General features: G+C 44.4%; 3 protein-coding genes across 3 annotated transcripts; all 3 read right to left on the bottom strand.

The window, feature by feature from the left end:
- Positions 1 to 3,954: 3,954 nt before the first annotated feature.
- Positions 3,955 to 14,833, bottom strand: LOC308595762 (olfactory receptor 5V1-like). The gene is made up of 2 exons (XM_081210457.1): positions 14,691 to 14,833; positions 3,955 to 5,125 (listed from the first exon to the last, which is right to left on the bottom strand). The coding sequence occupies exons 1-2, from the start codon at positions 14,695 to 14,697 to the stop codon at positions 4,170 to 4,172; spliced, it is 963 nt and encodes a 320-aa protein (XP_081066583.1). The 5' UTR covers positions 14,698 to 14,833; the 3' UTR covers positions 3,955 to 4,169.
- A 3,025-nt stretch (positions 14,834 to 17,858) lies between these two features.
- On the bottom strand, positions 17,859 to 18,794 carry LOC308596023 (olfactory receptor 5V1-like; the record flags this gene model as incomplete). The annotated part of the gene is made up of 1 exon (XM_081210793.1): positions 17,859 to 18,794. The coding sequence occupies one exon, from the start codon at positions 18,792 to 18,794 to the stop codon at positions 17,859 to 17,861; it is 936 nt and encodes a 311-aa protein (XP_081066919.1).
- A 6,078-nt stretch (positions 18,795 to 24,872) lies between these two features.
- On the bottom strand, positions 24,873 to 25,808 carry LOC308595771 (olfactory receptor 5V1-like; the record flags this gene model as incomplete). The annotated part of the gene is made up of 1 exon (XM_081210472.1): positions 24,873 to 25,808. The coding sequence occupies one exon, from the start codon at positions 25,806 to 25,808 to the stop codon at positions 24,873 to 24,875; it is 936 nt and encodes a 311-aa protein (XP_081066598.1).
- Between the last annotated feature and the right edge of the window lie 748 nt (positions 25,809 to 26,556).

The raw sequence follows: 26,556 nt of genomic DNA, 5'->3' as shown, positions 1-26,556 counted from the left end.
CCTCCATCTTTCCCAACATCAGGGTCTTTTCCAGGGAGTCTTCTCTTCCCATGAGGTGGCCAAAGTATTGGAGCCTCAGCTTCAGGATCTGTCCTTCCAGGGCTGATTTCCTTCAGAATGGAGAGGTTGGATCTTCTTGCAGTCCATGGGACTCTCCAGAGTCTCCTCCAGCACCATAACTCAAAAGCATCAATTCTTCGGTGATCAGCCTTCTTTATGGTCCAGCTCTCACTTCCATACATCACTACCGGGAAGACCATGGCTTTAACTATACGGACCTTTGTTGGTAAGGTGATGTCTCATAGGGCCACACAAATCTGCATGCACCAGTTCAAAGGGTTTGGTGGTTACCCTGTCAGACCTAGGATAAGAACACGTTTTCACTTTTGCCTGTTTACAGGCCCTGCAATCAAGAAATTTGGCACATGACTTCATTTTGCACCCCTCAGTGCACTCTGGGATCCCCAGTTCACGTGACCCATTCTTCTGTGCCAAAGATGGTGGCATGCATCATGGACTGGAACGTTGGCACATTGAGCTTGTGCTGCCTCAGTGGTACCCAGACCTGCAAGAGAGGTTTCTAGCACAAACAGCCTATCTTTGCATTCCACACTGATCAGCTGTCGCCCGCCCCTGGAAATGAGACACATGTTATTCTCAAAACAAACTCTGAAACCATCAGCAACAAGAGCAGAAACAGATAACAAACAGACGGACAATTCAGTGACAACACAAGCCTCAATTGATGCCTGTAAGAAAGAACAAGACAGTGAGCCAGACATAGTCAAAGCATGTTTGCTTCCATCTGCAAGGCAAACTCCCCCCCCCCGATTTTACAGAGGTGCAGTTATGCAAAAAACCACCAGAGGGCACTAGGTGGTGCGATGCTCCACTGTCAATCACAAAGGTCAGCATGTTGCCCTGGTCACAGTCCTTGACTGTTGCCATGGAAGCTGCCAAGTGCCTTTGCTCCAAACCGTCTCTGCCAGTTCCCCTTTTTCTCGGCTTCCCACGCTTCGCAGATGTGCTAATCTGGTGGTTGCCATGGGAGATGACCTTGGATCATTCTGGTGCCTCTACTGGACAGTCTCTCATGAGATGGGAGGGGGACCTGCATCTGTAGCAACGTCTCGAAGCAAAAGCTTTCACAGTGTCTCCACTCCTTCCTGCACCCCCACTCTTGGAAGAAGGACAGCCTGGGGCCTGCTCGAACCCCTGCTCTCTGTCTACGGGCCTCTTCATCACATAGCCTCCCCGAGACAAAGAAGCAGCTCCCAGAAACGTGGCCATCGGCTCCCACTGTGGTTTCACAAATCCTCTCCGGCACCTGCCAAGCAGGCTGAGCCGTCTCGAGACCCTCAAGGTGGTGCAACAGCAAAGCATCCACGTTAGCCCTCAGCATGCACAGCACCCACTGATCTCTATCAGAGCAGCCTCCACGTCTGCTGCAGCAGCTCCGTTTGCAGCCTGGATCAGTGGGGCTTGTGTGCAGTGCCAGAGCCCTTTGGCCAGAAGCCATGCCCTCATTCTTCTGGACCAGTACTCCCAATTCTGCCCATTGAGCCTTTCAAATGGGACATTAAAGGTCTCCTGAAGCTCTGCCATCTCCTTCCGCAGACATTAGTACTCATGCTAGCCGGCTTCAAGGGGATGCTTCCTTCAGCAAGATCCTTTCTTCCCAGTGAGCACTCTGCCTTGCCTTAAAAGGCACGCAGCAGAGCAGAAGCTCCAGCTGGATTTCTCTGCAGCTCTTTAAGGACACAGGCACAGCACAGCCTTCACAGAAAGCTCCCTTTCCTTTGGAGCACGACTAGTCCATAACCTGTAAATATTGGTCAGGGTAAAGGTCCGGCAGGCTTCCGTCCTGTATCTCTGCTCCCTTGGACCTCTGAGCACAGCACAGTAAAACACAGCGAATTGGCCTTCTGCCCTCTGTGTGTGCATAGTATGCATAAATCAAGAGTCCACTCAGCTTCTTTATACGCTGGAAGCTTTATTTACAGCAGCAATAAATTCAGCCAGTTTCCAGAGAGAAAGGCATCCTCCGTCCCAGATAAAAATGAAAGTACAGACAGAACAAAGAAACAGATCCCGGATGTAGATCTCATCCGCCCCTCAGAGACAGGATGATGGAACTGGGCTGTTTAACCCTGTAAGCTCCAGTTCCCGTCACAGTTGGGGAAGGGTCCCACAGATTTATACATGCTCATGAACCTACCAATCCCACCTCTTCCCACCCAACTCACTGCAACAGAGTTCAAGATTTGGCTTAGCTCAGCATCCAAGCACAATGCGCAAGCACTGGTGGTTTTGTTTGTGTATTTGTTTTTTATTGACAATATTTATATGCCACCCAACAGCAACATTTTCTGGGTCACGTACATATTTATTATTTATACCCCAGCCATTCTGGGCGGCTCCCAAGAGAATATTAAAAGTACGAAAAAACATCAAACATTATAAACTTCCCTAAATAGGGCTACCTTCAAGTGTCTTCTAAAAGTCAAATAGTCGTTTATTTCTTTGACATCTGATGGGAGGGCATTCCACAGGGTGGGTGCCACTACTGACAAGGCCCTGCTGCTGGTACAACATCCGTGTTCAGTTAGGGCAGATGCCCACTATTTGTATTTTCTGGAAACAACTGAAGATACTCTTCTTCTGGCAAGCTTCTTCATGCAGTTGGGGAGGAGTCCCACAGATTTATACATGCTCATGAACCTACCAATCCCACCTCTTCCCACCAAACTCACTGCAACAGAGTTCAAGATTTGGCTTAACTCAGCATCCAAGCACAATGCACAAGCACTGGTGGTTTTGTTTGTGTATTTGTTTTTTGTTGTCAATATTTATTTGCCACCCAACAGCAACATTTTCTGGGTCACTTACATTAAAAAGAAACACAGATGTGAGCAACAAAATATAAACTTTAGTCATAAGAAAAACTGTCAGCGGCAACAGAAAATAAATGAAGATTTTAATTTTTTTAATAAGATATTTATTAAGATTTTCAAAAAAATACAGAATAAAAAGAAAAAAGAAAAATACAAAATAAAAATAGTTAAAAAACAGTTCAATCTTTCTATCACATATTTTTCATTTGCTTATTTCCCGGACCTCCTCACACCTTTCTTTTCTGTATTCCAGTTCCAATTGTTAATTCAGCAAATCCCTCCCCTCTTCATTCATCTTAATCTTCAATTTTTAAATATTATAACATTAAATTTTTTTACCTATTAACAACCATTTTCTCATATTCCCTTATAGCATTACAGCAAAAGACCACTTAGTTTCTATCCAACATCATTCTAACATTCATTAATTTTACAGTGTTTCTGTAAATAATCTTTGAACTTTTTCCAATCTTCTTCCACCGACTCTGAAGAGTATTTCCCAAGATTCTCTGGGGAAATAAAATGGCTTTATTTATTTATATTAGCTGGCCCCAAAGGCCACATGGTGGAGATCAGGGTGTCAACCTCCAAGGAGTAGCCTGCGCTGAGGTGGTTGTAGTTCACCAATCCACTTCCGAAGTAGAGGACAACCACTATCATGGAGCAGATCTGCGAGATGGAAGCCAAGATGTAGGAGATGACGATTACCAGGAATGCGCCCAGGCCCATAAAGATGGTGGCTATGTGAACAGTAATTTTGCTGATGTGCTTCTTCCAGCAGGCAATTTTCAGCAGTGGTGGGAGGTTGCAGATGTGGTGGATCTGGAAGGCCCCGCAGAAGTGGTCTTCTACCCATTCAGACCATTGATCCATTTAATTCAGTGTTGTTGTTGTTGATTAAACTTCTTAGTCTCTTGTCACCCAAATGTCTCCAAGTGACTTATGGCAAAGGAAAATTATACAATACATAAAGCCACGTGGAGAAGGGGGGAGTCATATTATATAAATTAAAATTCTATTGGAGGGGAGGGGAAACCAACCATATAAACAGGAAGAGCATCTCCACCTCCATCGTTCCACCCAGACGCTGAGGTCCAGCGCCGAGGGCCTTCTGGCAGTTCCCTCTCTGCGAGAAGCCAAGTTACAGGGAACCAGGCAGAGGACCTTCTCGGTAGTGGCACCCGCCCTGTGGAATGCCCTCCCACCAGATGTCAAAGAGAAAATAGCTACCAGACTTTTAGAAGACACTGTGGTGTAGAGCAGCAGAAATGAGATTCAAACCGTCTTCCGGCAGTTCAGAACCTTCTTCAGGGCTTCCTTCACCTCCTTGTTGCGGAGGCTGTAGACGAGGGGGTTCAGCATAGGGGTGACGATGCAGTACATTGCTGAGATCAGTGTGTCTATCTCCAGAGAGTAGCCGGCACTTGGGCGGTTGTAGTTTAGGAATGCGTTTCCTAAACAGAGAATGACCACAACCAAGTGTGAAGCACACGTGGAGAAGGCTTTCTTCCTGCCAGTGTTGGAGTGAATCCTCAGAATGGAGGCCAAGATGTAGAAATAGGAGAAGATGATGAAGAGGAAGGGAGCCAGGCCCACAAAGATGCTGGTGATGTGAGTGGTCAATTCATTGATGCTCGTATCACTGCAGGCGATTTTCAACAGCGGAGGCACATCGCAAAAGATTTGGGGAACCTGGTTGGCTCCACAGAAGCGAAGCTTGGAGGCCAGGGCAGCGTGAATCGCTGAGTCCAGGAAGCCCCAGATCCAGGAGGCCACAGCGAGATAGATGCACAGCCTGTTCCTCATGAGACGGCTATAGTGTAACGGCTGGCAAATGGCGGCATAGCGGTCATAGGCCATGACGGCCAACAGGGCAGGCTCACATCCAAAAAACCCTACCAGAAAGAATGTTTGTGCCATGCACTGGTTGTAGGAGATGGTGTGACTTTGGCGCAGGAAGTTCACTAGGATCTTTGGCACGACGACAGATGAACCACAAATGTCCAAGCAAGACAGGTGACTGAGGAAAAAGTACATGGGGCTGTGAAGGCGGGAATCCATCAGGACCACGATTAATATCATGAGGTTGCCTGTGATGATGGCCAAATAGGCAGCTAGGAAGACCAAGAAGAGGGGAACTTGGTTGCTCGGGGCTCTGGAGAGGCCCAAGAGGATAAACTCTTCTACCTGCGTTTGATTCTCTGCATCCATGAGGAAGGAAAGAGGAGGATCTGAGAAGACAGAAAAGTGACGTTGAAGGAAGCCCAATAGTAGTCATCCTGTTATAAACAGATATCTGTCCCACCAACATTCTTTTTCATGTTTTCTAGGTAAATATAGAGCCAGATCCATACCTTTAAAGCACAGTTGGGAGACTTCTGGTTGGTCGCCCAGTAATGGCAGTCAGGAGCTCTTTCGGCTGAAAGAGCCCCAGCACATTGAAGCAAGGGGAGACCACAAGAGTGTCGTGGTCCCCCCAAAAAACCCTCAGATTGGGCATTCTGAGGACCTGGAGATCTGGCGGGTGCCTTTTCGTTACTCCCCTGCTCCTCGGTAAGCTCGTAAGAGCTCCGAGAGCAAGTGGGGTCGGAGACGCGGCACAGCGGAAAAGACTGCTTCCTTCACTGTGCGAAGCTCCAAGACTGGCGATTGTGAGCGGCCAATTTCTTCTTTTAAAAAAGGACTTAAAATTCAGAACTGTTAGTAAAGCAAAAGTCTTAATTTGAAAATTTGATCAGTGAAAAAGGGGCTTAAAAACGGAGGTGGTCCCTTTTGTTGGAAGAAACTGGAATCGGTGTGCAAAGACCGAAGCCTAAACAGAAACAAAAACTTTGAAACTTTGCAGGCAAAATCCCCCCCCCCCCTTTAAGGAGGATAAGGGGGAAATTATTTTTTGAAAATATAAACTTTGTGTGATTGTTACTGAGGAAAAAGCCTCCTTCAATCTGCAGCGGACCTCCCAGGAGGAAGACTAGACTCCATTGTGACGTCACAATGGAAGAGGAAACATTTAATCTCCGTTTGCACTGACTCTGCTAAATTGTGTCCTGCGGCTATCCTGACATATTTTTAAGTAGCTAAAAGTGTCCTCTCCCTTCAGGACTGTCTATAATTGTTACAAGGAAAAAGAAAGGGATTTCAAAATTTTCATTTCCTCTCTCAGTTTGTTCCTAAAGAACAGGGGGCCTGCTGTCTGTCTAGCTGGGCTGAAACCTGTGGGACTAGTGGAGGGAACTTGTTTTTCTCTCTCACTACATCAAGCTGTGGTACTGACCTTGAAATTCCTGAGTTACTATGTGTGCTGACAAAACAAGATGTGGCTCAAAGAATCCACCCTTTGAGGAATGGGTTATGACAATACTGAATGATATTAGAGACGGCTTAAATAGCAATACAGCAAACATAGAAAAGTTGGACAAAAGATTTGAAGCTGAACTGAAAGAAGTTAAGTCTGAGATTACTACACATGATACAAGGTTGACACAGCTTGAGACAGTCAGAGTGCCAGATCTGGAAAGATTACAAAATGCAAATGCAAATTCAATTGCTTTTCTTCAAATGAAGGAAAAGGAATCCCACTTAAGATTGAGGGGGGTCCCGCATCTGGATGAAGAGAAACTCTGGGAATTTTTGGCGGATTTTTTCATGGCATGGTGGGACTTGAAAAAGGAAGAAGTTGAATTGTGGATAGAAAAAGCCTATAGATTTGGGCCTAAAAAGGACACAAAAATAACTTATGACTGCATTTAAGACCAAGGAACAAAGAGATATTATTCTGGGACACCACTATAAAAAGGCCTAAAAATACAAGATAAATCTATTGTGCTCTTTAAAGAAGTTCCTTGGCAATTCCTGAGTTTGAGATCAAATTACACAGAATTGACAAACATCCTGAGAAGGAAAAACATCTTTTTTAGCTGGGAATTCCCAGAGGGCCTGTCTTTCAGATTTGAAGGAAGAAAGCAAAGGATTAAGACTGTGGGAGAGAAGGACAGATTTCTGCAGAAGTACGCAGTGGAATTGGGACTGCAAAGCCCACAGCTGTTGGGGGCAGAAGCGGCATCCCCTTAATTCGACATTATGGCTTTGAGAATTTATTCTTGGAACGTAAATGGTTTAAACTCTCCTCAAAAAAGGAGACAGGTTTATCATGAGCTGGAAAAACAGAATTTGGATATAATTTGTTTATAGGAAAGACGCATCACGAGATTACATAGAAAAATACTAATAAATAAAAGACTTAAAGTTAAAAAAAGAGGAGTGGTTTTCTATATGAAAGAAAAATGGAATCCAAAATTGATTTTTAAAGATGAGGAGGGAAGACACACAGCAGTGGAAATTACCACAGGGAAGTTTTTAATGTGTGATATTTTAGTGTATTTTTGGTCTCTGTGGAAGCCGCTCAGAGTGGCTGGGGAAACCCAGCCAGATGGGCGGGGTACAAATAATAAATTATTATTATTATTATTATTATTATTATTATTATTATTATTATTATTATTATTACCGCACAGGGTGAAAACTACTTGTTATTAGGAATCTATGCACCTAATGATGGCAAAGCGGAATTCTTTAAGAATTTGGAAACAAGCCTTCTGGAATACTTGGACTATAAACTAATTTTAATGGGAGATTTGAATGGAGTGGCATCTACTTTGATGGATAGGACTCGGAGACAAAATATTTCGAACCAGCCTACCCAAGACTTTCTTTGATATAACTGATAAATTTGATCTGTCAGACATATGGAGGGTCAGAAATCCAACTGAAAAAGACTTTACTTTTTTCTCAGATGCAAACCAATCAGTTTTGAGACTCAACTATCTATGGTTATCCAGAGACTTGGTTCCCAAGGTACTAAAAACTGAAATTTCCCTTAAAACTTGCTCTGACCACAGTGCAGTTCTGTGCAACTGAAGATGTTTGTACAGGGCTCCTTCAAATGGAGAATGAATGATGATTTGTTGAGAAGTACTTTGATTGCAGGGACGCGGGTGGCGCTGTGGGTAAAAGCCTCAGCGCCTAGGGCTTGCCGATCGAAAGGTCGGCGGTTTGAATCCCCGCGGCGGGGTGCGCTCCCGCTGCTCGGTCCCAGCGCCTGCCAACCTAGCAGTTCGAAAGCACCCCCGGGTGCAAGTAGATAAATAGGGACCGCTTACCAGCGGGAAGGTAAACGGCGTTCCGTGTGCTGCGCTGGCTCGCCAGATGCAGCTTTGTCACGCTGGCCACGTGACCCGGAAGTGTCTCCGGACAGCGCTGGCCCCCGGCCAATAGAGTGAGATGGGCGCACAAACCCCAGAGTCTGTCAAGACTGGCCCGTTCGGGCAGGGGTACCTTTACCTTTACCTTTACCTTACTTTGATTGTAACTAAAGCCCAAAAACCCTAAAGGATTATTTTGAACTTAATATGAACCAAGGAACGGAAACAAGGTTTATTTGGGATGCCAGCAAAGCAGTAATGAGAGGATTCCTTATCCAACAAAATTCAATTAGGAAAAAGATACAAAATGAGCAAAAAGATAAAATTTTGGATCAACTAAAAGAGAAAGAGAAGAAGCTCAGAGGAAATACAAAAAAATTGCAGATACAAAAGGAAATTAAAGCTCTTCAGATTCAATATTCACAGATTATAAACCAAGAAATAGAATGGAAATTAAAGAGGATGAGACAAAAGAACTTTGAATCGGCAAACAAATGTGGGAAACTTTTAGCCTGGCAATTGAAAAAGGCAAAAGCAAAGTACTATCACAAATATCGTAACAGAAGGAAAATCTGTGGATAACCCTGCTGGCATAAGAAAATGTTTTTATAAATACTACAAGAAACTGTACAAAAAGGATAAAGAGGACCAGGTGAAAACTGAGCAATTTATTCAAATTAATGGTTTGCAGAAGATTCCAGAGGATAAAAAGATCCTACTAAAAGGGTCAATTACAAGACAGGAAGTGGAACATGCGATAAATTTAATGCAACTTGGCAAGGCACCAGGACCAGATGGTCTATCAGCAAAATATTATAAGACACTGAAGGACTGGCTTATCCAACCTATGGTAGAAGTATGTAATCTGATTCTACGAGGGGGCAAAGCACCTGAAACCTGGAAGGAAGCTTACTCTGATTCCCAAACAGGACTAAGATAGATCCAATGCCAAGAACTATAGACCAATCTCCTTACTTAATGTGGATTATAAAATTTTTGCAAATATATTAGCTAACAGGCTTAAGAAGGTTTTATCTGAATAGATACACAAGGACCAGGCAGGATTTCTGCCTGGAAGACATATGAAAGATAATATTAGGAATGTGGTTGACATTCTGGAAAAGTTGGAAGCAAGAAAGAATTGTAAAGCAATGTTAATGTTTATTGATGCAGAGAAAGCCTTTGACAGCGTATCTTGGAGTTGTATGTTAAATAAGTTAGAAAGTATGGGGGTTGGTCAAGATTTTTTAAATGGTATCAAAGCGATCTATCAGGAACAAAAAAGCTAAAATCATTGTGAATAATGTGGTATTGGAGGAAATGAGAATTGAGAAGGGAACCAGGCAAGGGTGGTTCCACTTCCCCCTCTGCTGTTTATTTCAGTCCTGGAGGTCCTGCTAAGTATGATTAGAAAAGATGAACAAATTAAGGGTATAACAGTAGGATCCAAACAATATAAATTAAAAGCCTTTGCGGATGATCTAGTACTGACATTACAAGATCCAGACTCCAGTGCAGTAAAAGCACTGGGGTTGATACAGGAATTTGGGCAGGTAGTGGGATTTAAGTAAAATAAAAGCAAAATCAAAGTATTGGAGAAAAATCTAGGTAATGATGAAAGAAAACTACTACAAGAAAAGACGGGCCTGGATTTTGTTAGAAAAATTAAGTATCTGGGTGTAAACCTGTCTGGGAAAAATTTGAATTTATACAAAGATAATTATGAAAAATTATGGAATGAGATAAAGAGAGATTTAAAGATTTGGTGAAATTAGAAACTGTCACTAATGGGCCAAATTTCAGTGGTTAAGATGACTGCATTGCCAAAGATGGTATTTTTGTTTCAAGCCCTCCCAATCATAGACAATGTGAAATGTTTTAAAGAATGGCAGAAAGCTTTATCTAGATTTATCTGGCAGGGGGGGAAACCCAGAATCAAATATAAACTACTTACAGACTCCAAAGAAAGAGGGGGATTCTCCCTGCTAGATCTGAAAATTTATTTTGAGGCTGCTGCTTTTTGCTGGATGAAAGACTGGATAAAATTAGAAGACAGTGATGTTTTAGATTTAGAGGGTTTCGATAACTTGTTTGGATGGCATGCATATTTATGGTATGATAAAGTAAAGACCCATAATGCTTTCAAAAATCATGTAATTAGGAAATCTCTGTATAATGTATGGATAAAATATAAAGATCTTTTAGAAAGGAAGACGCCCAGATGGCTTTCACCGATGGAGGTGAAGGCCCAGAAAAAATTAAATATGGATATCAAGTGGTTGAGGTATTCGGATTTGCTATTAGAGGAGAAAGAGAGTTATAAATTAAAACCATTTGATCAAGCTAAGGACAAGATAAATTGGTTACATTACCATCAGATTAATGAATTGTATAAGTTAGATAAGAAAAATGGATTTGCTTTTGAAAAATCTAAGTTGAAAACGGAGTTGTTGGGTTCCAAAGTTAAAAATTTGTCTAATATGTATAATTTACTGCTGGAGTGGCATACAAAAGATGAACAAGTTAAATCAGTAATGATAGATTGGGCAAGAGATGTAGGACATAATATAATGTTTGAAGACTGGGAAAGATTGTGGAAGAAAGGGGTCAGGTTCACTGCATGTACGATATTAAAGGAAAATATTATGAAAATGATGTATAGATGGTACTTAACTCCTGTAAAATTAGCCAAGATGTATCATAATAGTGATAATCTCTGTTGGAAATGTAAAGAAAAAGAAGGTACCTTTTTCATATGTGGTGGACCTGTCCCAAAGTGAAAGACTCCTGGGAGAAGATTTATAATGAACTGAAAAAAATGTTGAAATATACATTTATTAAGAAACCAGAGGCCTTTCTTCTTGGAATAACAGGTTTGGAACTGCCCAAGAAAAATGTTAAATTATTTTTGTATGCCACAACTACTGCTTGAATTTTATTAGCTAAGAATTGGAAAACACAAGAAGTACCAACAGTGGAAGATTGGCAGATGAAGATGATGGACTTTTCGGAGCTAGCTGACCTGACTGAAAGAGTCCACGACCAGAAGAAGGAGGACTACCAGAAAGAATGGAAGAAATTTAAAGACTACTTAGTTAAACATGTTATATATACTTAATTGGAAAGCTTGCAATTACCAGATAGGCTTAGGATTTAAATATGTAATGTGATGAACTACTATGTTTAAAGTTGAATGGTTAAGTGAGAAAGATGTTAAGTGATTAAGTTACATTTTTAAGAATTTAGGTTTTGGAAAACCGTTAAAATGATATACACTGAAATTCAACCAGGGGGATACGAGGAAGTCACTTAACAATGTTATGAGGTTCGGTTTAATTACGGTGGAGATGTATGTTTGTCTGTCTGTCTGTTTGTTTGTTTATTTGTTTGTTTGTTTGTTTGTTTAAAAAATCTGGAAAATTAATATTTTTTTGGGAAAAATAAAAATAAAACACAGTTGGAGTGCATGGTTTCTTGCTTTGCAGAAACAATCTACAAAAATGCAAACGCAACACGCTGGCTAATAACTGTTAGTAAATAAGGGAGAAGAAAGAGTGGCAGAAGTTCAAGTGGAGTGGAGGGAGAAAGGGACCAAAATTGTGGGTTTTAATAATGGCAGAGGTTTAAATAAAGCAGGCATGGAGAGACACTGAGGCGGTTTTGTTTTTCAAAAGCAAACAAGTCAACTTCTACAAGCAGAAATAGAGACTGGTAGAACACAGAACTGAACACCAAGAAACATTTGCAATATGGTTATAAGATATAGAATTGGATACAATAAGATTAATACTATTACACAGACATGCATGAATTTATGATGAAATAATGGAAGCACGGGAAAGGGCAGAGGGAAGTAAGGGATTTGAGAAATCCCACATTTGGATGTTTTACTGAATGTGTAAACAGTATTGTAAGGTTTTTGATTTCTTTTAATTTCTTTAATTTTTACTTTATCTGATGTGATATTTCTTATATTGAAAATTAATTATAAATAAATGAATAAATTGCGACCTCTCCCCACATCACCCCCTGTTCACTCTACTCAAACTTTTGCCCTTGTTTGAAATCACCACCCCACCCCCTCTGCTTTCCTCCATTCCTGTATTATTCTAACTTCTGGAATTATTTGAAAACACAATTCTGCATCCGTGCATCCTTGATTTACTCAGACTTCTGCCATTGCTCAAAACAGTCACCTTTTCCTGTTCAGCGCCTGTCTCTTCTCGGTGTACTCAAACGTCTCCCTCTCCTACTCCACAGCTGACTCTTGTGAGAAAGGCGATGTGTGTGAGCCCAGCAAGTGTTCTTCAGTGCTCTGAGACCTCTGGCTAAAGTTTAGCTACCTCAGCCAGTAGCCATGGATAGACTTGTCCGCTTGCAATTTTAGTTGCAGTAAGTATTGATCTTTCCTATTCTAATTCCAGAGGGTTCTGGAAGCTTCTCTGTGTGATGCAAGCTGGTGCAGGCTGGACGTTTCTAGATGACATCTAAGTTTCTATTCTGCCTAGAGACAAGCATAAGGTTCCTGATGTTTGGGTTATTCCTTCGGAGAAGCTGAGTACAGCTGGTTTAATCTGGTCCTCTTATCTCTTTCTGTCAAGGTCATGCTAACTATAATAATAAGGCCAGAAAGAGCCTGGGTTTCACTTCTATGTCTCTTTCCCTCTGGTGTGGTGTTCTGTACATAGTATGCTTAGTTTTATGGTTTTTGTCTTATTATAAGTGATTGTAAGTTCAGTCTGCTGCAACTGGATTTCTTATGGACAGTGAATGTATTGTGTATTTGTGACCATGATGCCCATTTGCCTTCAATAGCGGTAAAGCTCTGCTGGATGAAATATTAATTGCCTCTGGTCTATTTTGGGGGAATCCGGCAAAGTGTTTAAGATATTACTTGGCTAACTATTGATCTTCTCTGGATCAATATGAGTAGAATTCATGACAGTCTTCACCCTTCATTGTCTAAGTGCCTTATCAAGTTCTTTGAGGCAGACCCAGAAATCTCGCTTCACACCTTGAATGTTCCTGCATTCTTGCGTCAGGGATGTGACTATCCTGTTGCTCTGCTGACATCTCTCATGTAGCAAAAACGTGCTTCTAACCTAACCAATAGTAGAGCAAAAAGGCATTTGGGTACCGTAATGTGACGCTTTCCCAATGACATCCATTTGGCATATCACGCTTCTTGCCTTGTCTTGGGTGTGGCACTGTGGTCTAAACCACTGAGCCTCGTGGACTTGCCGATCAGAAGGTCAGCGGTTTGAATCCTCGCGATGGAGTGAGCTCCCGTTGCTCTGTCCCAGTTCCTGCCAACCTAGCAGTTTGAAAGCACACCAGTGCAACCATATAAAATAGGTACCACTGCGACGGGAAGGTAAACGGCTTTTCTGTGCACTCTGGTTTCCGTCATGGTGTCGCATTGCACCAGAAGTGGTTTAGTCCTGCTGGCCGCATGACACAGAAAACTGTCTGTGGACAAACACCATCTCCCTTGGCCTGAAAGTGAGATGAGTGACTCAACCCCATATTTGCCTTTGACTGGACTTAACCGTCCAGGGGTCCTTTACCTTTACCTTTTTTTACCTGCCTCTACACCTTACTTGTATTTAAGCATGTCACATTCTCCTGGCCCCTCCATGCATCATTGTCTATTTGTTTCTTCTGCTGTTTATTTCCAGTGCTCTCAGTCTCTCCTGCCTCTTGCCCTGGGGAATTATCCACAACTCAATGTAACTTCCTCCTTAATAGGAGTGCCAGACTGACTTTTCGGGAGTTGCAGGGGTGAGGGTTCTGAAAGTACAGCCAATAAATAAGGTTGAGGCATAATATCACTCTGGGCTAGGGTTGGGAGGCATGGTATTAGATTCAACTCACATTTAAAGGAAAACCTTCCTAATTTGCAGTTGCTCTAACAATATGGAAATCAAAACTCATGCACTGGTTGAAATTCACACTTCTCTGAATTTTGCAATGTAGTTCTCCATTCAAGAAAGGTGTACAAAATGAATATCCTTGAGTTAAGTAAGTATATAAGTACACAGCACAATGCAAATAACATAGAGAGAGGGGGGTTATATTGTAGTGAATTTCTTTGCAAAAATCTGCATATTAGATAAAATTGCAAAAAAACCCCAAACACTATATATTGAGAGAACTTTGCACCAAAATGCTGATGAATCTCCATGTGGGGTTGAAGGAAATGATTCTCAAACTGCTGTGCAAATATGAGAAATTGAGAGATTTGCCCATCCTTACTCTGGACAGAGTGAATCCAACCCAAGCAGGTCGCTTAACACCGTGAGCATTTCAAAGCTTTGCTGTCCTGCAAGGAAGATTGCACCGCTTTGTGGCCAGCTGTAAATCAGACAGCCTGCACTATTAACCCATTTCCCAGATTGCTTTCTCCCTTTCTTTTGTCTTTGATTCATTTAACCACCCTGCACAGTGTTAGACAACAGCCAGTTTAAAATCTGCATGCTTTTCAACAAACTGGTGCCTAAAGATGAGCGATTCCTCCCTCAATCCCCATTGCAAACGAAACCTTTCTTGGGTCTGGGGCCCAATTCACGGCTCCCTTCCTTTCTCTGCTCCTCACCTGGCATCTTCCTGCCGAATGAACTCAGAGGGAAGCTGTGGCTGCTCCTGGAAGGCTGTAGAGAGCGTTGGTTTCAGATGCTGCTCCTGCTTCCAGGTCACCCAGAGAGGAGAGCCAGGCAGAAGGATCCCCGGGCCAGAGATGGAAGAAGGAGAGAGAGAGACTAGGTGGGTTTTAAGGTCTCCACCTTTCACCTTGGACTCATGTTCTGCCAAAGAAAGGTCCCAAGTTATGGCTGGCCTCCCCACCAGAGACCCTCAAACAAGGCTGTGTCCTGCCTGCATCCTGTGGGTCCAACTCTGTCAGGGAAGAGGGCTGTTCTTGAGTGTTTGAGAATCCCCTGAATGGTGGGCATTTGCGTCACAAGGAAGAAAGATGAAGCAGCCCAGGGAAAGACATCTCTCCCCCGGGGTTTATTTGCCTTGGTAGAAAACATTGGTGCCAAGGGTGCAGGGTGGGACCCGAGGGGTCAGGGAATAGCTGTGTTCAAAGCAGAAATGGGTGAATCTTAGAGCAGGGGAGAAATTCAAGTCAGCTTGCCTTTAAATCCACACCTCCCCAAATTTTGCAATGCAGCTTTCCAGTCAAATCATCAGGTCCAGCAATTCTGTTGAATTACTTAAACTAAATAACCTTAATTGACTTGGGAATAAATTTAACCAGCCGAGAAAGGGTGACCCAACAGGTCAAAGAGTGCTGGAATAGATGTTTGAATAATGAAGAGTAGGCTATAAATCTTAAATAATCTAAAGGTGCGGGAATTCCATGCAAAATTATATATGGAAATAAATACAGTGGTACCTTGGGTTAAGTACTTAACCAAATTTGTTCCGGAGGTCTGTTCTTAACCTGGAACTGTTCTTAACCTGAAGCATCACTTTAGCTAATGGGGCCTCCTGCTGCAACCGTGCTGCCGGAGCCCGATTTCTGTTCTCATCCTGAAGCAAAGTTCTTAACCTGAAGCACTATTTCTGGGTTAGCGGAGTCTGTAACCTGAAGTGTATGTAACCTGAAGCATGTGTACCCTGAGGTACCACTGTACATATATCTTGCCATATACATGAACATGTAAGAGGTCATCAAGCAACACAGTTGGCATGGTCCTCTATTGGCAGCCATGTCAACTGCAGCAAGGTGTTTTATCTCTCAAAGAACTTATAAAAGAGTGAAGCCAGTTATAAAAACTTCATGGTTTTAAGATGTCCCCATCCAAACACTTTGCTTGGAGGCATGTTGGATGAGCCTCGGATTAGGAGAAAGCAAGTTGTCTCACTAAGCAAACCCCACTTCTCCTTCTTCCCCACTCTCTCCAACCTAAAATGTTTGCTCCGGGTTGGAGTGAACTTGGATGATTGATGCACAGTAGCAGCTACAATGTGGACCCCGACAGCTGTTGTGGGGAGATTCAGTTGGGGAATCTGCTGTTGCTTCCAGGAGATCCGGTGAGGAGAGCCAGGTGGGAGGATCCCAGGACCAGAGTGTCGGCATGCAGAGGGCTGGGAGGCCAGCTGGCTAGCCCCAGCTGGGTCATCTCCTTCCAGCTATCCTGCTGTGGAGACCATCACCTCTGCCCTGATGTAAATCAGCAACCCGGGCTTCTGAGCCAGGGCACACTATGAGCAGATCGACCTGCGCACACAAAATAGGCGTGAGGCTTGTGGAAGCATACTACAACTACAGATTTATTAAGCATAAATCAGGACAAAGAAACATATCGTCTCTCTCTCATGTCGTCTCAGAGAGAACAGCCAAAAGCAAAAGCTACACACACAACAGAAGTTCCCAGCGAGCTGTGCCAGAATGTAAACAGACATTTGACACACAACAATTCCACACGTCTGCTCCTTAAGGTGGAATGGAAATGTCAACTGCTGCTTCCAGGTGATCCAGTGAGGAGAGCCAGGTGGGAGAATCTCAGGGCTAGAGAAGGTGGGCGGGGAGTAGAGATGGTGGTTGTGTTGCAAGGCCCACCTTGTCAGGAGAAAATACAGACCGGTCCTGGCACTCATGTTGCAAGGGGTTGCACTAGATAACTCTTGGGACACCTTCCAACTCTATGAGTCTGCCCAAAGAAAGGTCCCAGATTATGGCTGCCCCTCTGTGCTAAAGATATTGTCATATCCCTTAAGGAAGGAAGATGAAAAAGCCCAGAAAAAGTCATCTCTTCCCCCCCCCCCAACAGAAGAGGTTGGAAGCAATGTTGTAGGATGGGGTCCCTTAAGTAGAATTGGTTTAACTGCCACAGAAATGGAAAATGCCTGTGTATTAATGAAAGTTTAAAATGGAAAGATGGCTAAATGTGTCTTGCTAACATGGGGTTTTTTCACAGTAGTTTTTTAAGGGACTCTAAGCTCCTAAATGTGCTAATAATTACCTGTTGGTTGTTTTACTCTAAACTGTGTGTAACCTTTGATCATGTGATGAAGCTATGGAGTTGCAAATCCGCCGTCTTGAAAGCACGGTGGCTATTTCTATGAATGCTGCAGAGAATTAAAAGGACATAAATGGGTCTCCAAGAACTGCACAGTCTAAGGCCAATGGAGACTGAAATGCAGGCTGTAAGGGAGAAACACAGTTTGGATTTTTGGACTTATGTTGTATTTCTAAGATGTTTCATGGGACAAAGCACTGCTGACTGAAATCACTATTGCTGAAATTTACCTAGGAAGGGAAGCCTAGAGCAACCCTCGCAATTCCTATTGGCTTGACGCCACAGAGCCATTTAAGCTGCCCTCTGCTGCCACCTGCTAGAGTCTCCAACAAACACACCTTTTCCCTATCATCTCCCTATGTTCTATCTCTCAAAAAACTAACAAAACAATGGAGCCAGTGGAAAAAATGTTCCTGGTTTCAAGATGCTACCATTGCCCCACTCCAAACACTGTAACCGGAGAGCTGTTAGATGAGATTTCTTAGCCTTGGACTGGAAACAAATGAGGTGCCTCACTAAGCAAAGCCCACCTACCCTTCCTCCCTCTCTTCCCACCCTGGCATTCCAGTCATGCCTTGGAAGGTGTTATCCACCCATAATATTAAGGAAAGACTCTCTCATTGGGTTTGTCAGTGTCTACAGCTTCTCCCTCTTCATTAATTCCCACTTATCAATTTCACTGTTTCAGCAGACATGTTCCAATGAGACCCTGCAATATAGACATCCAGAAATGAGATTCAAACTGTCCTTCGGCAGTTCAGAACCTTCCTCAGCGCTTCCTTCACCTCCTTATTGCGGAGGCTGTAGATGAGGGGGTTCAGCATGGGGGTGACGATGCAGAACATCGCGGAGATCAGTGTGTCTATCTCCAGAGAGTAGCCGGTGCTTGGGCGGTTGTAGTTTAGGAACCCGTTTCCAACACAGAGAGTGACCACAACCAAGTGTGAGCCACAGGTGGAGAAGGCTTTCTTCCTGCCAGTGTTGGAGTGAATCCTCAGAATGGAGGCCAGGATGTAGAAATAGGAGAAGATGATGAAGAGGAAGGGAGCCAGGCCCACAAAGATGCTGGTGATGTGAGTGGCCAGTTCATTGATGTTCGTATCACTGCAGGCGATTTTCAACAGTGGTGGCACATCGCAAAAGATTTGTGGAATCTGGTTGGCTCCACAGAAGCGAAGCTTGGAGGCCAAGGCAGTGTGAATTGTTGAGTCCAGGAAGCCCCAGACCCAGGAGGCCACAGCGAGATGGATGCACAGCCTGTTCCTCATGAGACGGCTGTAGTGCAATGGCTGGCAAATGGCGGCATAGCGGTCATAGGCCATGACGGCCAACAGGGCAGGCTCACATCCAACAAAACCCATCAGAAAGAAAGCTTGTGCCAGGCACTGGTTGTAGGAGATGGAGTGACTCTGGCGCAGGAAGTTCACTAGGATCTTTGGCACAACGACAGAAGAAACACAAATGTCCAAGCAAGACAGGTGACTCAGGAAAAAGTACATGGGGCTGTGAAGGCGGGAATCCATCAGGACCACGATTAATATCATGAGGTTGCCCGTGACGATGGCCAAATAGGCAGCTAGGAAGACCAAGAAGAGGGGAGCTTGGTCGCTCGGGGCTCTGGAGAGGCCCAAGAAGATAAACTCTTGTACCTGTGTTTGATTCTCTACATCCATGAAGAAGGAAAGAGGAGGATCTGAGAAGAGAGAAAAGTGAAGTTGAGGGAAGCCCAGTTGTAGTCATCCTGCTATAAACAGATATGTGTCCAGTCAACACTCCTTTTCATGTGTTCCAGATCCACACCATACCTTTAAAAGACAGCTGGAGTGCATGGTTTCTTGCTTTACAGAAACAATGGCAGAAGCTAAAGTGGAGTGGAGGAGGAAAGGGACCAAAATCGTGGGTTTTAATAATGGCAGAAGTTTGAAGAAAGCAGGCATGGAGAGACACTGAGGGTGTTTTGTTTTTCAAAAGCAAGCAAGCAAATTTCTACAAGCAGAAATAGAGACTGGTAGAACACAGAACTGAACACCAGAAAACTCGCACCACAGAGTGTTTTGAAGCTCCCTTTTCTCTGTGCTCAACGCTTCTTTTAAATTGCCACCTCCGTTGGCAGGATTTTAAGAAGCATAATGTCACTCTGGGCTAGGGTTGGGGGGCATGGTATTAGATTCAGCCCACATTTAAAGGAAAACCTTCCTAATTTGCACTTGCTGAAACAATATGGAACTCAAAACTCAGGCACTGGTTGAAATTCACACTCCCCTGGATTTGGCAATGCAGTTCTCCATTCAAGTAGCGTGTACACAATGCATATCCTGGGGTTAAGTGAGCATATAAATACACAGCACAGTGCAAATAACACACACAGAGAGGGGTTATATCGCAGGGAATTTCTTTGCAAAAATCTGTATATTAGGAGAACTTTGCACCAAAATGCTGGTGAATCTCCTTGTGGGGTTGAAGGAAATGATTCTCAAACTGCTGTGCAAAAATGAGAAATTGAGAGTTCTGCCCATCCTTACTCTGGACAGAGTGAATCCAACCCAAGCAGGTTGCTTAGCACTGTGAGAATTTCGAAGCTTTGCTGTCCTGCATGGAAGATTGCATCGCTTTGGGACCAGCTGTAAATCAGACAGCCTGCACCCATTTCCCAGATTGCTTTCTCCCTTTCTTTTGTCTCTGATTCATTTAACCACCCTGCACAGTGTTAGACAACAGCCAGTTTAAAATCTGCATGCTTTTCAACAAACTGGTGCCTACAGATGAGAGATTCCTCCCTCAATCCCCATTGCAAACGAAACCTTTCTTGGGTCTGGGGGCCAATTCACGGCTCCCTTCCTTTCTCTGCTCCTCACCTGGCATCTTCCTGCCGAATGAACTCAGAGGGAAGCTGCGGCTGCTCCTGGAAGGCTGTAGAGAGCGTTGGTTTCAGATGCTGCTCCTGCTTCCAGGTCACCCAGTGAGGAGAGCCAGGCAGAAGGATCCCCAGGCCAGAGATGGAAGAAGGAGAGAGACTAGGTGGGTTTTAAGGTCTCCACCTTTCACCTTGGACTCATGTTCTGCCAAAGAAAGGTCCCAGGTTATGGCTGGCCTCCCCACCAGAGACCCTCAAACAAGGCTGTGTCCTGCCTGCATCCTGTGGGTCCAACTCTGTCAGGGAAGAGGGCTGTTCTTGAGTGTTTGAGAATCCCCTGAATGGTGGGCATTTGCGTCACAAGGAAGAAAGATGAAGCAGCCCAGGGAAAGACATCTCTCCCCCGGGGTTTATTTGCCTTGGTAGAAAACATTGGTGCCAAGGGTGCAGGGTGGGACCCGAGGGGGTCAGGGAATAGCTACCGTATTTTTCGCTCCATAAGGCACACCTGACAAAAAGACGTGCCTAGTTTTTAGAGGAGGAAAACAAGAAAAATAAAATCTGAACAAAACAGTGGATGTATGATTTTTGTGGTTCATGCTGTGGCCACAGACATGTGAGCTGATGGTGACTTTGGGGTAGCCCAATGCAAAAATCCTGAGGATCAATGTGGATCTGTGCTTTGTAACCACATTTTTGCGCCATTGCGGCCCCATGAAACAGTGGGTGCATGATTCTTTTGGTGCAGGCTGTAGCCATAGACATGCTATGTGATCTGATGGTGAACTTGGGGTGAACCTGAAGCACCACTTTAGCTAATGGGGCCTCCTGCTGCTACCGCGCAGCCGGAGCCCGATTTCTGTTCTCATCCTGAAGCAAAGTTCTTAACCTGAAGCACTATTTCTGGGTTAGCGGAGTGTGTAACCTGAAGTGTATGTAACCTGAAGCATATGTAACCTGAAGCGTATGTACCCTGAGGTACCACTGTACATATATCTTGCCATATACATGAACATGTAAGAGGTCATCAAGCAATAAAGTTGCCATGGTCCTCTATTGGCAGCCATGTCAACTGCAGCAAGGTGTTTCATCTCTCAAAGAATTTATAAAAGAGTGAAGCCAGTTATAAAAACTTTTTTTTAATAAAATTTTTATTAGTTTTCCACATTTTGTAGAGACATGACACACACTAATAGACAAAGACAAAAACATGCATAATTTCAAAAATCTTGTTTTCATAAACTTGTTCCTTGACTTCCCCCCACACCCCTTCAAGCATCCCAATTTCCATAATTATATCAGCAAATTATTATTTCTCCTCTTCACTATCTTAGTATAATCTTCTTATACAAAAATTTAGACTCTTTCCTAAGTTGGACTCAGGTTCCCTCCCACCGATTTCCCAGTTTATATTAGATAAAAATATTAATTAAACCAAAAATTCATGAGTGTTATTGAAATTCTATTTCCCCCCCCCCCCTTCCATCCCCGGTTTGCGTCCCTTCCCAAATATAAGTCCATAATAACAGTTCTTAGCCTGGGTTCCTCACGTCCAAGGCCTTCATATCTCTTTCAGTCCCTCTCCGCCGGTCTTGTTGGTAGTCCTTTATGTTGATCAATAAAACTCGAGGAAGTTCTGTCTCTTTCAAACCAAATCTTCTTTCCACAAGAAAGCTTGAAAACCATTGCTGCAAAAGATTCACAAACCCTTCATCTTTGAGGTGGAGGCCCCAGTCATATTTCTTCTTTATTTTAAGTTCCTGTATTCCAAATGCTCTAGAGGCCTCCTCCTTCATCTTTCTCATCTTTTGCAGATTTGTAATCCATGTTATCCAAGAGTCTTCTTGTTTATACTCCACTAGTGTCACTTCCTGGTTGGTACTTTCCATCTGAGTTTCCTCCTCTCCTTGTTTAGTCTTCAATTCTTGAGATATCTCTTCCAATTCAGCTGTGGGTTCTTTCTTATTCAAATCCTCAGTACATTCAGCAGAGCTGTTTATTCCAAAAGTCAAGGTCATGAGCTGTTTGTTCATAGCTAGACTCTGCTCTTGTAAAATTCCAACCAGCTGGAATGTTTTTTCTAGCTCCGCTAGTAACTTTCCATCCACTGCCATTGTAATGTCTCAGAAATCCCCCTAGAGGGAATCTGATACTTAGTAATCCTTTTTCCAACAGCCCTCTGCCTCGTTAGTTTCTTTGTTTCCAACGACTTTAGTTCAATTGTATCACTTTTAGTCCAGAGGGATCTTAGGTTAAAAGATTTTTTACTTTAAATTGCCCGTTTGACAGTTTTGACAGCTGTCAAACTCCTTTCCTCTTCAGCAGACTTAGAGACAGGACGCTCCCGGGCCCGGGAGGGGGGGTTACACAAGACAAAAAGAAAATCTTCTAAAATTCCACTCTTGCACTCCAGCTCAAAACTTGTTTTGTCAAATCGTGAAAGTTAATGTCTTATTAACTCACCCCAAAAGGGTAGGCTCTCCAGCTTAGTTCTCTACCGTTGCTTTAAATCTTCTGCAGGAAGGGGGGTGTGGACTTCCTTTTGACACATCCCCCGGTCGTATCCAATTCAAAGATAATTTTATTTTAAAGTCCAAATCCTCTACTCACGGGTTGCTTCTTTTCAAGTCCGAATTTAAGGAAACAAGTCAGCGCTCTTCAGCCATGGCACACGGCTTCGCTCCGCTGGGGTAGCGGTTTACTCTCAGCACCACGCCACTCTCTGTATCCTCTCCGTAGCCTTTAAAAAGGCTCTTCGTGAATCGGGGAGGGCGCTTAAGGTGCCCACCGAGTCACCAGGTCCTCAGGCATCCGCGCCTGAGGTTTTTGAGGGTCCCCGCGTCGCCATCGCGGCAGGACCCGTCCCCAGCGGAGCCGATTCCCTCCGGAGCTCGGAGGGAATCCACCATTAGCTGTCCGCGCCAACCCAGAAGTCGCCAGTTATAAAAACTTCATGGTTTTACGATGTCACATGCTTGGAGGCATGTTGGATGAGCCTCGGATCAGGAGAAACGAAGTTTTCTCACTAAGCAAACCCCACTTCTCCTTCTTCCCCACTCTCTCCAACCTGAAATGTTTGCTCTGGTAGGCGTGAACTTCAGTGATTGATGTAGCAGCTACAATGTGGACCAAGACAGCTGGTGTGGGGACATTCCGTTGGGGAATCTGCTGCTGCTTCCAGGAGATCCGGTGAGGAGAGCCAGGTGGGAGGATCCCAGGGCCACAGTGTTGGCATGCAGAGGGCTGGGAGGCCAGGGTCATCTCCTTCCAGCTATCCTGCTGTGGAGACCATCACCTCTGCCCTGACGTAAATCAGCAACCCGGGCTTCTGAGCCAGGGCACACTATCAGCAGATCGACCTGCGCACACAGAATAGGCGTGAGGCTTGTGGAAGCATACTACAACTACAGATTTATTAAGCATAAATCAGGACAAAGAAACATATCGTCTCTCTCTCATGTCGTCTCAGAGAGAACAGCCAAAAGCAAAAGCTATACACACAATGGAAGTTCCCAGCGAGCTGTGCCAGAATGTAAACAGACATGTGACACGCAACAATTCCACACGTCTGCTGCTTAAGGTGGAATGGAAATGTCAACTGCTGCTTCCAGGTGATCCGGTGAGGAGAGCCAGGTGGGAGGATCCCAGGGCCAGAGAAGGTGGGCGGGGAGTAGAGAGGGTGGTTGTGTTGCAAGGCCCACCTTGTCAGGAGAAAATACAGACCGGTCCTGGCACTCATGTTGCAAGGGGTTGCACTAGATAACTCTTGGGACACCTTCCAACTCTATGAGTCTGCCCAAAGAAAGGTCCCAGATTATGGCTGCCCCTCTGTGCTAAAGATATTGTCATATCCCTTAAGGAAGGAAGATGAAAAAGCCCAGAAAAAGTCATCTCTTCCCCCCCCCCAACAGAAGAGGTTGGAAGCAATGTTGTAGGGTGGGGCCTCTTAAGTATAATTGGTTTAATTGCCACAGAAATGGAAAATGCATGTGTATTAATGAAGGTTTAAAATGGAAAAATGGCTAAATATGTCTTGCTAACATGGGGTTTTTCCACAGTAGTTTTTTGAGGGACTCTAAGCTCCTAAATGTGCTAATAATTACCTGTTGGTTGTTTTATTCTAAACTGTGTGTAACCTTTGATCATGTGATGAAGCTATGGAGTTGCAAATCCGCCGTCTTGAAAGCACGGTGGCTATTTCTATGAATGCTGCAGAGAATTAAAAGGACATAAATGGGTCTCCAAGAACTGCACAGTCTAAGGCCAATGGAGACTGAAATGCAGGCTGTAAGGGAGAAACACAGTTTGGATTTTTGGACTTATGTTGTATTTCTAAGATGTTTCATGGGACAAAGCACTGCTGACTGAAATCACTATTGCTGAAATTTACCTAGGAAGGGAAGCCTAGAGCAACCCTCGCAATTCCTATTGGCTTGACGCCGCAGAGCCATCTAAGCTGCCCTCTGCTGCCACCTGCTAGAGTCTCCAACAAGCACACCTTTTCCCTATCATCTCCCTATGTTCTAGCTCTCAAAAAACTAACAAAACAATGGAGCCAGTGGAAAAAATGTTCCTGGTTTCAAGATGCTACCATTGCCCCACTCCAAACACTGTAACCGGAGAGCTGTTAGATGAGATTTCTTAGGCTTGGACTGGAAACAAATGAGGTGCCTCACTAAGCAAAGCCCACCTACCCTTCCTCCCTCTCTTCCCACCCTGGCATTCCAGTCATGCCTTGGAAGGTGTTATCCACCCATAATATTAAGGAAAGACTCTCTCATTGGGTTTGTCAGTGTCTACAGCTTCTCCCTCTTCATTAATTCCCACTTATCAATTTCACTGTTTCAGCAGACATGTTCCAATGAGACCCTGCAATATAGACATCCAGAAATGAGATTCAAACTGTCCTTCGGCAGTTCAGAACCTTCCTCAGCGCTTCCTTCACCTCCTTATTGCGGAGGCTGTAGATGAGGGGGTTCAGCATGGGGGTGACGATGCAGAACATCGCGGAGATCAGTGTGTCTATCTCCAGAGAGTAGCCGGTGCTTGGGCGGTTGTAGTTTAGGAACCCGTTTCCGACACAGAGAGTGACCACAACCAAGTGTGAGCCACAGGTGGAGAAGGCTTTCTTCCTGCCAGTGTTGGAGTGAATCTTCAGAATGGAGGCCAAGATGTAGAAATAGGAGAAGATGATGAAGAGGAAGGGAGCCAGGCCCACAAAGATGCTGGTGATGTGAGTGGCCAATTCATTGATGTTCGTATCACTGCAGGCGATCTTCAACAGTGGTGGCACATCGCAAAAGATTTGTGGAATCTGGTTGGCTCCACAGAAGCGAAGCCTGGAGGCCAAGGCAGTGTGAATTGCTGAGTCCAGGAAGCCCCAGACCCAGGAGGCCACAGCGAGATGGATGCACAGCCTGTTCCTCATGAGACGGCTGTAGTGCAATGGCTGGCAAATGGCGGCATAGCGGTCATAGGCCATGACGGCCAACAGGGCAGGCTCACACCCAGCAAAGCCAATCAGAAAGAAAGCTTGTGCCAGGCACTGGTTGTAGGAGATGGAGTGACTCTGGCGCAGGAAGTTCACTAGGATCTTTGGCACAACGACAGAAGAAACACAAATGTCCAAGCAAGACAGGTGACTCAGGAAAAAGTACATGGGGCTGTGAAGGCGGGAATCCATCAGGACCACGATTAATATCATGAGGTTGCCCGTGACGATGGCCAAATAGGCAGCTAGGAAGACGAAGAAGAGGGAGACTTGGTCACCTGGGGCTCTGGAGAGACCCAAGAAGATAAACTCCCCAACCTGGGTTTGATTCTCTGTGTCCATGAGGAAGGAAAGAGGGGGATCTGAGGAGAGATAAATGCAGCGTTGAGGGAAGTTAAAAGGCTTCAGGGGTCACTCTGCTATAGAAAGATATCTGTACTATCAAGTTCAATTCAGAAGAAGATTCCCCCCCTCCATTCTCATTTGCATTCCCCAGTGTTTATTTCAAAAATAACACCAAGAGGCAACTATACTCCCCCCCCCCTTCAAATGTCTCCTCAAATGCACCATTTTGGTAAAACCCTAAATCCACATGTCTCCTATCTCCAACCGAAACAAGGAGGTGCATTCGGGTTGCCTTGAACTATCCCGGTGTCCTAAGTCTAAAACTTAGGGGTGAGGATGGGGGGAAAGAGGGGTGACTCTGATATTTTCCTGGGCCAGGAGTCAGCTTCACCTGCTGAACAGCAGCCTGGAGGGGGAGATGGAAGAGTGACTCCACCTGCACCTGATCAGCCTTCCAGGTCACAGAGGAGAAGGCACTGATGAGAACCAGCCGGCTTCAGCCTTCTTAGGTAGAACTTCCAGCAGCACTTAGATCTGGCATAGGCAAACTCCTGCCCTCCAGATGTTTGGGATTACAATTCCCATCATCCCTGACCACTGGTCCCACTAGCTAGAGATGATGGGAATTGTAGTCCCAAACATCTGGAGGGCCGGAGTTTGTCTATGCCTGACTTTAGATGCTGGAAACAGTGCCTGTGGTTCCTGGCCATACTTTGCTGCTTCCTGCTCTCTGTCTGGACTCTTG

This window comes from Podarcis bocagei, assembly GCF_964188305.1.
Source record: "Podarcis bocagei genome assembly, chromosome: 10".
NCBI lineage: Eukaryota > Metazoa > Chordata > Lepidosauria > Squamata > Lacertidae > Podarcis > Podarcis bocagei.
Note: the sequence above shows the minus strand (reverse complement) of the source record. Positions and strands in the feature narration are given on the sequence as shown.